General features: G+C 35.2%; 1 protein-coding gene across 1 annotated transcript in view; it reads left to right on the top strand.

Annotated features, from left to right (window-relative positions):
• LOC140142888 (uncharacterized) overlaps positions 1-12,389 on the top strand; it is a 63,995-nt gene that overhangs the window by 32,157 nt on the left and 19,449 nt on the right. The window contains exons 8-14 of the mRNA XM_072164908.1: positions 880-975; positions 3,910-4,005; positions 4,319-4,414; positions 5,202-5,297; positions 6,344-6,439; positions 10,059-10,154; positions 11,810-11,905. Coding sequence (XP_072021009.1) covers positions 880-975; positions 3,910-4,005; positions 4,319-4,414; positions 5,202-5,297; positions 6,344-6,439; positions 10,059-10,154; positions 11,810-11,905 — 672 coding nt within the window. The remainder of the gene's footprint in view (positions 1-879; positions 976-3,909; positions 4,006-4,318; positions 4,415-5,201; positions 5,298-6,343; positions 6,440-10,058; positions 10,155-11,809; positions 11,906-12,389) is intronic.

Below are 12,389 nucleotides of genomic sequence, written 5' to 3'. Positions count from 1 at the left end.
TAATCAATAAGGCTTTTAATTAGTTTTGCTAAATTTTCCACCATTTTTCTGATTATTAATAGTTCAAACTTTGTTGTTGGAATAGCTTCATATAATTATGACCAAATCATCTATATAGTTCTGCTGTTTTGGTTTTATTTGGTAATGTGATAAAGTTCTGTAATTATTATCAGTGATTATTGCATAAAAAGCTGTGTGTTCAAATACAAAAACCCAGCACCATTTTGACCAAACATTTTATTTAGTTATGCTGTTTATTTACTAACCATGCATGTATGCACTACAATAACTGATTGCATATTGCTGAAGTATTGTGATAAAATATTTAATTTCTTCATATGATATTTATTGTCACACTCATTTTCTATGTTTTGATTTTTCATATTCAGCATAATCAAATTTCATCTTATTTTTTTCCACATCATGTTTATCATTTTCATTGTACAAGTATTTTTTTCTGTAACCATGGTAACCGAAGAAAAACTTTTCATGTTTTCTGCTATAGTTGATCGCTACCATATAGGCCGATACACTTCAAGTTTGGCCGCCTGCACAGGTACACCATCGCCAAGCTTCTTGGCTGGTACTGTGCAGTACCCAGGGAGTACTGGTGTAGTACCAGTACCTGTGCAGTAGCAGCATTGGTACTATGTGGGTACTTTGGTGACGGTGCACCTGTTCAGGCAGCTGCAATTAGAATCTTGTAATGTAATAATTTCAATAGTTCACTAGGCCTACACTCTTATGTTTCTCTGATTTACTAAATCATATCATCGTCTTTCATCCATTCCATTCCATCTCCATTATGCAGATTATCAGTAACCATGGTAACATTTTTATTTTCAGAAGCATACATAACTAAAAAATTTGACTTTTCAGATTCAAGATACCAATGTGAGTTTCAGAAAGAAGGCACGCAGCAAGATTGGTTCCTTTGAGAACGTTGAGCATGTCCCTGCAGGGGGCAAAGTCAAGGTAGTCTTATTTACAGCTCTTTTTCTTTTGTCTCTGATAATGAGAATAGGCCTGTACTAATGTAAAAATGCATGCATATTTGGGGGACTTTTGAGGTGGATATAATGCTTGTGCAAAAAAATGTTTAAGGATATTTTTTTAACAGGCAAGAGATGTACGCATGAATATAGTTTAGGGTGTCAAAACATCAATAATCAGAACAAAGGTACTTTTGAAAAGATCTTGAACCTTGAACATGATATATCAAAAAGCATATCATTTAAGATGTCAGAAACAGGGTTTGAAAGGACCTAGAACAAAATGAATAAATACTATCTTCAGTAGAAAGCAATGTGATAAAAATGAATAAATGCTATCTTCAGTAGATAGCAATGTAACTAAAATGAATAAGTGCTATCTTCAGAAGATAGCAAATGTTTGGTATAGGAATTTGAAAGGACCTAGAACACAAACGATCATAAAGTTGCAAAATAATGACCACTTTCTGGTGCTTTAGGGTATAAATATGACCAAACAATGACTGTGTTTAGGGTATTATGGAACCCTGGGACACAATAACCTGTGTGCTTCAGAATGCCCGACCTTCACCACTCTTAGCTAGCCATAGCGGTATTTACTTACCCTTTTAAAAACCTGTTGAGATTCTGCCATTAAGTACTACATAGTGTTAAGGAAAACATCATCTTCAGGTGTAATGAGACTTTCTTCTGGAGGTTGTTCAAGATGTTCAGTGTTGCCACAATTTTCCCCAGCCCAAAGCAATGTCAAGGACAGCTGGTGGTATTCAAGTACCATTCATTCAAGATGTTCAGTGTTGCCACAATTTTTCCCAGCCCAAAAGGCGAGACAAGCAATGTCAAGGACAGCTGGTGGTACTCAAGTACCATTCATTCAAGATGTTCAGTGTTGCCACAATTTTCCCCAGCCCAAAAATCGAGACAAGCAATGTCAAGGACAGCTGGTGGTACTCAAGTACCATTCATTCAAGATGTTCAGTGTTGCCACAATTTTCCCCAGCCCAAAAGGCGAGACAAGCAATGTCAAGGACAGCCGGTGGTACTCAAGTACCATTCATTCAAGATGTTCAGTGTTGCCACATTTTTCTCAGCCCAAAAGGCGAGGCAAGCAATGTCAAGGACAACTGGTGGTATTCAAGTACCATTCATTCAAGATGTTCAGTGTTGCCACATTTTTTCCCAGCCCAAAAGGCGAGGCAAGCAATGTCAAGGACAGCTGGTGGTACTCAAGTACCATTCATTCAAGATGTTCAGTGTTGCCACATTTTTTCCCAGCCCAAAAGGCGAGCCAAGCAATGTCAAGGACAGCTTGTAATACTCAAGTACCATTCATTCAAGATGTTCAGTGTTGCCACATTTTTTCCCAGCCCAAAAGGCGAGACAAGCAATGTCAAGGACAGCTGGTGGTACTCAAGTACCATTCATTCAAGATGTTCAGTGTTGCCACATTTTTTCCCAGCCCAAAAGGCGAGCCAAGCAATGTCAAGGACAGCTGGTGGTACTCAAGTACCATTCATTCAAGATGTTCAGTGTTGCCACAATTTTCCCCAGCCCAAAAGGCGAGACAAGCAATGTCAAGGACAGCTGGTGGTACTCAAGTACCATTCATTCAAGATGTTCAGTGTTGCCACAATTTTCCCCAGCCCAAAAGGTGAGACAAGCAATATCAAGGACAGCTGGTGGTACTCAAGTACCATTCATTCAAGATGTTCAGTGTTGCCACATTTTTCTCAGCCCAACAGGCGAGGCAAGCAATGTCAAGGACAGCTGGTGGTATTCAAGTACCATTCATTCAAGATGTTCAGTGTTGCCACATTTTTTCCCAGCCCAAAAGGTGAGGCAAGCAATGTCAAGGACAGCTTGTAATACTCAAGTAGCCTAGTGATTGTATGTGGGCTGAGTGGTTGCAATGTGTCTTAATAGGCACATTTTTCATGATTTTGGCATACACCAAGGCAGGCATGTATGTAGAAGCATCCCCCATTGATTTTTCAATAAAAAGGTCCAAAAGTGGGAGAAAAACTTTTTGGTAATAAGGCATTCAAAAAGTTCAAAAAAAGGTTTAGGTCCACTGATTATAAAAAAATCTGCACGAGCGCACTCATCATTCGAAAAAGGTCCAGCACCTCAAAAATAAATCCTGCGCACGGGCACTCCTGGGCACGCACCTGAATGTCCACACCTAGTCATATAATACATGAAAATTGATTTTGATGTCATTCAATTGAGAAACTACAGAGCTTTCAGCTTGGTCCCTGCACTTCATGTATTTGCCGGGTAGGCATACTCATCAGAAATTTTCATGAGATATGGTGCAAATTGTGCTAAAGAAACGTGATTCGCGAAACACTCATGATGATGCTCTTGATGATTGCATTTTATATAAGTAATTAGAAGCATGAAAATGGATTCTAAAATTTCCATTGAGCATTGCAAACATAATATTTACTGCCGCTCAAGCTACAAATGAAGATCATCACATGATATCTCTAATTAAATTTTAAAACATGTAGCATGATATTAAGGCGATACTACACCCCTAGATAATTGTGTGTCTATTTTTGCATTTTTCTCAAAAACTAATAACACAGTGGTAATAAAAGTTATGTATGTTATAGGGGCAAGGAATCCAATTACTACACTGCAATTTCAGTGACCCAAGACAAGCGGTTTGTTAATTATGATCAGAAATAAGGTACCGCTAGGATGTACCTCGTTTCCTCTCATATATACTGAACCGCTTGTCTTGAGTCACTGAAATTTCAGTGTAGTAATTTGATTCCTTGCCCCAATAATATACATAACTTTTGTTACCAGTTTGTAATTATTTTTTGAGAAAAATGCAAAAATAGTCACAAATTTACCACATGGGTGTAGTACCCCCTTAAAGTAACACTGATTGCTGTAAATGTTACAGATTGAGAGCAAAAAGTTAGACTTCAAGAAGAAAGCGAGAAGTCGTATTGGTTCCCTTGAAAATGCCGAACATGTAGCTGGTGGCGGCGATATAGAGGTAGCCATTTTGAATTCAGCTTGTCTATCGAAAGTTAACAAATATTTTAAATATTAATTCATTTAATTAGATTAAATGTATTGCTTAGAGCCATTTTATAACAAAGCTTCCTAGGAAATTGCTAGTTTGTCACAAAATGACAAAGAAGCAAAGCAAATTTGGTTCTTTTCTAAAAGAGATCATGTGCAAAAAGTTAACATACATTGATAAAATGAATACATAACTTAATTGCATGAATAGTGAATGACAGAAAACAAATTGAGCAGATTTTAGAGTCATCCAACTATGCTATGATATGAAATTTGCCTTGCAGATCTTTGATGAGCCAGTAGATTTTAAGTGGGTAGAGAAAGGAAGAGTAGATTCTTTGGAGTATGCTGATCATGTTCCTGGCGGTGGTGATGTCAAGGTATAGCCTACTGGATATCTACATCAACTTGCCTTTTGCTCTGGTGGTCTACAAATTGTCTACCAAAGTTTTAGTTATTTTTAAAAATCTGAAGTGCAAGCTCACATAAGGTCCGTTTAACCCTCCCCCATGCCACATGTGTCGACTGCAGATGACAAATTTTTTGAAAATTCAAAAATTTCAGAATTGTATATTTTTAAAAACATATTTGGAATCAGCATGAAAAATGCATTAAAATGAGTACAAACAAGCCTAGTATTGGTTAAGAGGCACTTGAAATAGCTCTTGTTATTTTGAGAAAATATCTCAAACAAGACTTTTTTTATTGAAGCCTATGGCTAGCAGAGTGTCTTATGCAAGCTTTTACATTATACAAAGTGCAAATTTAGGTATTACCTTGATGTAAACATATATGTGTCTAATAAAATCATTCACATCTAGCATCTCCCAGTTAACTATATTTGGGTTGGTGACAGATTTGAGCCCTGAACTTCGATAATTATATACTCCGGTCAATTTTGCTCAGTTGTTTTCAGTGAATGGAAATAAATTTGAAAACTAAGTTTGAAGAAAACATTGATCATAATTAACTTTTTTGTCAGGGTTGAAACTTGCTTTAGTTGGGGTTATTTTAATAAATTACAGTATGTTAAAACATAGTGTAATTATTTGTTCCAGTCAATTACATCATTGGGAAGTGTAATAATTCATTTGATTAGTACTTATGTCATCTAATTATTAACTAATAACTATTCCAAATTGCCATCATGATCACTTTGAATTTCAGATATTTGACGAACCTGTTGATTTTAAATGGGTTGAGAAAGGACGAATAGAATCACTGGAATATGCCGACCATACCCCTAGTGGCGGCGATGTCAAGGTACTATATCATCATAAAAAGGGATCAATATTAGGCAAATTATTATTAAGAAAAGTATATCTCAAAAAATGTTCAACTCCTTATACAATTCCCTCTTTACTTTGCTGAGGGACTACTATCTTTAATAGTTTCAATGCATTTGTTTGGAAAACAGCACTACCTTCAGTGTCTTCTATTTTAAGCAGTGCTATCTTCAGTAGAATGCAGTGGTGTCTAACTGTAAGAAGCAATGATATGTTAGATGCATGAAGTGTTTGCTACTGGAATGGATAAATGCTCTCTTCAGTAGATTGCAACGTGACTGGACTGAATAAATGCTATCTTCAGTAGATAACAATGCAACAATGGGACTAGTATAATTAAATGTTATCTTCAGTAGATAGCAATGTAATGAGAATTGGTAAATGTTTTTTTCAGTAGAAAGCAATGTATTGAGAATAAATGCCATCTACAGTAGATAGCAATGTCAGTGGGCTGAATAAATGCTATCTTCAGTAGATAACAATGCAACAAATGGAACTAGAATTAAATGTTATCTTCATTAGATAGCAATGTGACATGAATGATTAAATGCTATCTTCAGTAGATAGCAACATGACTAATTATTAATGTAATGCTATCTTCAGTAGATAGCAATGTGACTAGAATGAATAAGTGCTATCTTCTGTAGATAGCAATGTGACTAAATTGAATAAATGCTATCTTCAGTAGATAGCAATGTGACTAAATTGAATAAATGCTATCTTCAGTAGATAGCAACGCAACAAAATTGAATAAATGCTATCTTCAGTAGATAGCAATTGTTTCCTATAGGAATAACTGACATCTTCAGTAGATGTGTGTATTTTTCACTTCAATGATCAACTACTGCTTTGAATTGTGCCATGAATGAATTGGCTATTTGCAATGTTTTTATTTTCAATGATCAAATTCATCTATTAAATATGTTATTTTGATATTTCATGCAGTGGAGCAGTTTAAGGCAGAATATTATGTACAGAAATTGTCCTCTTTAAGTTACTACCTAATCTCTTGTAACATTTCAGATCTTTAACGAGCCAGTTGATTTCCAATGGGTTGATAAAGGACGAGTGAATTCTTTAGAGAATGCAGACCATGTACCTCAGGGAGGGGATGTTGAGGTACAAAAAAAGAAAGAAAGAAAGGCTCGATTTAAATGCGCCAGCATTTTTTTATCTTGTCGTTGTCATCATATGATAACTTTACAGGGCACTCCATACAGGGTACTGATCCGCATCGATGTGGACTTCCAAAATCCAAATCAATGTGGAATTGCAAAGTGCAGTAGAGTGTGGTGATATTTGAAGCAACTGTATCACATCAATGTATGTCATGCAACCCAGCAAACACAAAACGTTTTCGACATCATTCGCAAAAGGTTATAAAAGGTTGTCAGAAAACGTTTAAATGTCGGGTTATATAAAAGGTACATTAATGGTATAAAACGTTTTCATGACATTAAAAAACATTTGTTGGTAATTTACTGCACAGCAAACACAAATGTTTTACAGAAAACATTTAAATGTCGGGTTATATAAAGGGTATAAAAACGTTTTAATAACATTCCAAAAACATTCTTGAAAACTTGGAACAAATCATTCTAAACAGAATGTTATTTTGGGGTTGAAAAATATTTTGCAAAAAAATGTTTGTCCAAAATATTTACAATAACGCTTTTAAAAACGTTTTCATGACCTTTATATAACCCGACATTTAAATGTTATTAAAACGCTTTTGTAAAAAACATTTTAAGAACATTTCTGTGTTTGCTGGGTGCAAATATTTTAACATAATGTTATTTAAGTGTTGACAAAATATTTGGCAAAAATGTTTGCAAAAATAGTTTACAATGACATTTCAAAACATTTTAAAAATATTGTTGTAGTGTGTTTTCATACAAAACGCTTTTAAAACGATTTCATGACCTTTATATAACCCGACATTTTAATGTTATTAAAACGTTTTATCTAAACCAAAACCCAAAATATAACTAATTTAAAACCTTTTAAAAACGTTTTTGTGTTTGCTGGGAATCCATAATGGAAACATGCCTTACACATTGCAAGGTACAGTCAAAGTTGTGGTGAAAGGACGTAGCGTTTACACTGTAAAAAACAACTGATAACACTAAAACACATTTATTTATATATTTTACACATAAAAGTATAGGAGGCGTTGCATACAATTAACACCATAGCACGTTCATAGAGGTAGTTGTGATAAACATATAGACACTCCAACACGTTTATATCACCGATATAAACATGTTAGAGTGTGACAAATCCATCAATAAATCCTTCTTTAAAAATGAATAAATGCTATCTTCAGTAGATAGCAATGTGACTAAAATGTATAAATGCTATCTTCAGTAGATAGCAATGTGACTAAAATGTATAAATGCTATCTTCAGTAGATATAGCAATGTGACTAGAATGAATAAATGCTATCTTCAGTTGATAGCAATGCGACTAATTTGAATAAATGCTATCTTCAGTAGATAGCAAATGTTTGCTATAGGAATAAATGACATCTTCAGTAGTGTTAATTGTATGCGCTTTTAGTGTTTATTAAGTGTTATCCATTGTTTTTATAGTGTATGCATTCACAACATAGTTCAGTATATTGCATTACGTTTGTTTAGTACACAATGCAGGCCATGGAAGTACACATTGATGTGAATTAATTTGGATTCCCTGACTCCTGTGTGGAGTACCCCCCTTGTCTCACACAGATTTAGTTGCATTTATGGAGCAGTGGGCTATTTCAGTTGAAATCCATACACCCCTTATGGAAGACATGACCTTAATCTCCCACACAGGGAGTGTAGATTTCAAATGGGGCTACCTGAATGGATGAGTCCACTTGAAATGTACTCCCCCTTTGTGCGAGTGATTAAGGTTATGTTTTCCATAGGGGGTGTATGTATTTTAACTGGAATAACCCATTATGAACTCATATGATGAACTCCTTTTACTAGCAGTCTGTCGCAGACAAAACACAGGAATTGTACCCTATTTGATAGATATTATTTACAATTTTATTAGATTTATTTGCATTTATGGTCATTTTTATCTGAGTTAGAGTGCTATTCTGTCTGCTGGGTTACCTTCAGCAAACAAAAAATTAGAACTGACCCTCTTTTCTGAAATTCTTTTAGGAAATTGTGGTAGGTCATTACAGAATTAATTATTAAAGGAATAGTTCTGGGGCTATAATGTTCTATATATTTCAGGAAGAAAGCAGGGCCTAGATTTCGTGCCAGTTTGCGAGAATCAAAAACCATCTGAGACGCTTCACTTACTGCATGATTCAATGAAAGAAATTGATTCTCGCAATAAATATTACGAGAATCATTACGGCAATCGATTCAGTGATTCTCGTCGAATATGAGGCCTTGGAAAGCTTAAAAGACAAAATGGCAACCATGCTGCTTATGACTAGATTTAAGTTTCACTGAAAGACCATCTTTAAATTTAAGAGATTTGTATAAATTGTTACCATCATTTAGAGAATATAGGCTAAGTCTTTTAACATTATATAGGAGAAAGGTGATGAATTCATCTACTTTGTACTTTTATAGGACAAGGGTGTGGAATTCATCTATCTTTTTTTTTTTTTAAGAGACAAAAGGTGATGAATTCATCTACCTTTACTGTTTTAAGAAAAGGCTGATGAATTCATCTACCTTTTATATCTCAAGTTTGCCTTTGTTTATGTGGCCTGTGTGACATGAACTTTTGCAGATATATAGCAAGAAAGTCAACTTCAATTCTAAGGCTAGAAGTAGAATCGGGTCCTTGGATAATGCCACTCATAAGCCCAGTAGAGGGAATGTACAGGTAGCCATCTTGAAAATGAAAATATTTTTGTAACTTAACAAAAACACAAGATAAATATTTGGCAGAAAAACAAACTTTGCAAGAAAAATGACAGATAGTTTGAAATTGTAAATTTCAGAAATCAAAACAGGTAAAAAGTTTGTTTTATGAATATTGTAAAGAATTTGAAAGTAGGGTCCTTGCAAAACAAAATGCAACTTATATTTTTGCAATCAGGATGCATGATTCATTAACTGATCAATAATATTTATTGATTATTAGTCTTAGCTAACAAGATGTCCAAAATTTATGTATACAACGCACAAAAAGGATCTTTATACTTAAAACTAAAGTGGATTCTCTAAGACACTAATACTAAATTACAAAATAAAATGGTTGGTATAGTATAGAAATTGTTTGATACTTCATTCTACGTGATGTGACTTTAATCCCCCAAATTGACCCATTGGCATGAGAAAAGGTTAAATTTCAAAAGTGACAAATTTGATTATTTCCTCCTTCAAGGTGATTCCTGCCACCTTTTGTAACAGGCTCATTACAGTGTGACAGACCAACAATCACTTTGCTCTGTTCATAATCTGCATCTATCATAGGAGATGTCTATGCCCATTTTCTCCTTTTGAAATACTCATAAAGTTGCATCATCCTGCATTAGATATTGAATGCAGCACAAAATTCTCCTTCAGTCAGCTACTTTATTTGGTAATTTAATTTTAGTGTCATCAAGAAATCACCTTGGTTTTAAGTGTAAAGACACATTATTTTTGTACGCTGTATGAGATTATAGACTAAAGCACAATGATGAGATCACTTATTTTTTTTAGAAGAAATATTGACTGATATGAGAACATTTCAAGACTACACCTTGTTGATTATCCATCATACGCTTATGAACACACAGATCTATAGCCAAAAAGTCAACTACCAGTCATTTGCCAAAAGCCGTGTCCGTTCTTTGGACAACGTTAGTCATGTCCCAAAAGGGGGAGATGTGAAGGTATATAGATAGCACTGCTACCTTTAGCTTGCTGCAAAAAAAGATTATGTTGCCTGCTCTCAGTATTATAACTTGCAATCTTTGAAGCCTGCATGCTACAAATAGCCTCTATCATGCATGAAACAAAGTCAACTTTTTTCTAACTACACAGGAATTGCACAAAAATGTCCCAAAACTTTTGGAGGTCTAGCCTTTTGAGACACAAAGTATATTCTGGTTCTCCCAATGGAAGTAAAGATTTGAAAATTTCTATTTAAAATGACTGATCCCCGCTGAATCGGACTCTGTGCTCCCTTGTGCTACAGCCTTTGTTTTAGCTAGTGTAAACAGGCTTTTTCCACACAGGGGGCTAAGGTGACTTTCGGGGGAGGGGGGGGGGGTAAAATTGGACAAAAATTAGCAAAAAGGTTTACGATTCTAAAAATGTCAAAGAGTCCGGTATCTCAGGGGAGAGGGAGGGAGGGAAGGGTAAGATGTCCCATGGCTAGCTGCCCCTTTTTGCCTATCCCTGCTACACTCTCAGAACATTGGATACAAAATGAATGGGCAGAAAACAGTTGGTTAAAAAATGCCCAACAATGGTTAAGATTCTTGAAGTTGGGCAAAATACAGTTTAATACATGGTTGGTCAAACCTGTCAATATGGTATTTACACAATGTTGGTTAAAAGTTACCCAACCTTGGTAAAAAACATCCTTTTCCCGCCAATAAAGTTGGGCAAAGTATGGTTTTGCCCAACCATGGTCACATGGTGTTCCTTTGCGAACTGTGATTGGTCATTGTGTTGGGCAAAAATGCATTTCAGAAAACAAGATGGCCGATATGAGTGGCTTGCTGCAAAGCTGTGGATCGGGGTCTTCAAGATCTGTTGGAGACATTTGAAGGTAGGAAATTATATTATAAACATTTCATCGGGTATAACACTTAGTTTAAGTGTGTGCGAGGCCGAGACTGTGAGCAAGACTTACGATGCTTTATCGACGACAACTACCACCACAACCGGTAAGCTTAAGCTTAATGAAATGAACAATGAAATGAACTTCCCATTCATAGTGTTTAACCAACTATTGGTTATATTTTGCCCAACATGCTTTGCCCAACTGGTTGGTTACCGTAATGTTAACCAGTAGTTGGTCAATGTTTTTAACCAACCTGTGGTTATATTGTTAACCAACCCAGGTTGGTTAACAATATAACCAACTGTTGGGCTGTTCACCTGTAAATACATGGTTGGTTAAAATTTTAACCAAGTTGGTTAAAATGTTTAACCAATGTTCTGAGAGTGTACTAAAGCACCGCCACTGTTATAGGTTGAATGACTCTGAGCAAAGATGACAACACCCTTAAAGCTCAAGTGTGGTCCATCACTGAATACATGATTCTTTGATAATAATTTGTTAATGCTAGTTATATTTCATTTGAACAAAGGATTTTAACATTACATTGCATCTTTACTAATTTGCATGTGCTAACTTCATGGATCTTCATGCTACTGATCTGATCACCAAGTGAACAGAAATTTGAAAATGTCAGAAAAATTGTGATATGATGAAACCGATTTGTAGAACAACCTGTATGTTCAGCATTTTTCGTATTGATGCACAAGGCTGCAGACGTTATTTACTAAAATATTAACTTTGGTCTAATTGTTTCAGATACATAGCAAGAAAATTGACTTCAATTCAAAAGCAAAAAGCCATGTTCGCTCCTTAGATAATATTCACCACATCCCTAAGGGTGGCGATGTCAAGGTATTTATATAATTCTTGCAACAGCTCGATTTTTGGTCATGTGCACTTTGTGGATGAGCATAAGTAATGTCAGCCTTGAACCAATCATTTGCATAAAAAATAACATTGATGAGGATTGGAAAGGTTTACTTGAATCTTGGAATGAATCGTAATGATAACTATTCTGCATTGAAACCATTTCAGATTCATACCACTATCATGCTTGCTAACCATTACCACCTGACAAAGCTATGTATTGCATTCAAAGAATTCTGGTGAATTTTAAAGAATTCTGGTGAATTTCAAAAAATTCTAGGGAATTTCAAAGAATTCTAGGGAATTTCAAAGAATTCTAGGGAATTTCAAAGAATTCTAGGGAATTTCAAAGAATTCTAGGGAATTTCAAAGAATTCTAAGGAATTTCAAAGAATTCTGGGGAAATTCAAAGAATTCTGGGGAAATTCAAAGAATTCTGGGGAAATTCAAAGAATTCTGGGGACATTCA

The sequence above is a fragment of the Amphiura filiformis genome, chromosome 20, assembly GCF_039555335.1.
Source record: "Amphiura filiformis chromosome 20, Afil_fr2py, whole genome shotgun sequence".
Taxonomy (NCBI): domain Eukaryota; kingdom Metazoa; phylum Echinodermata; class Ophiuroidea; order Amphilepidida; family Amphiuridae; genus Amphiura; species Amphiura filiformis.
This window is presented reverse-complemented; position numbering and strand designations above follow the sequence as displayed.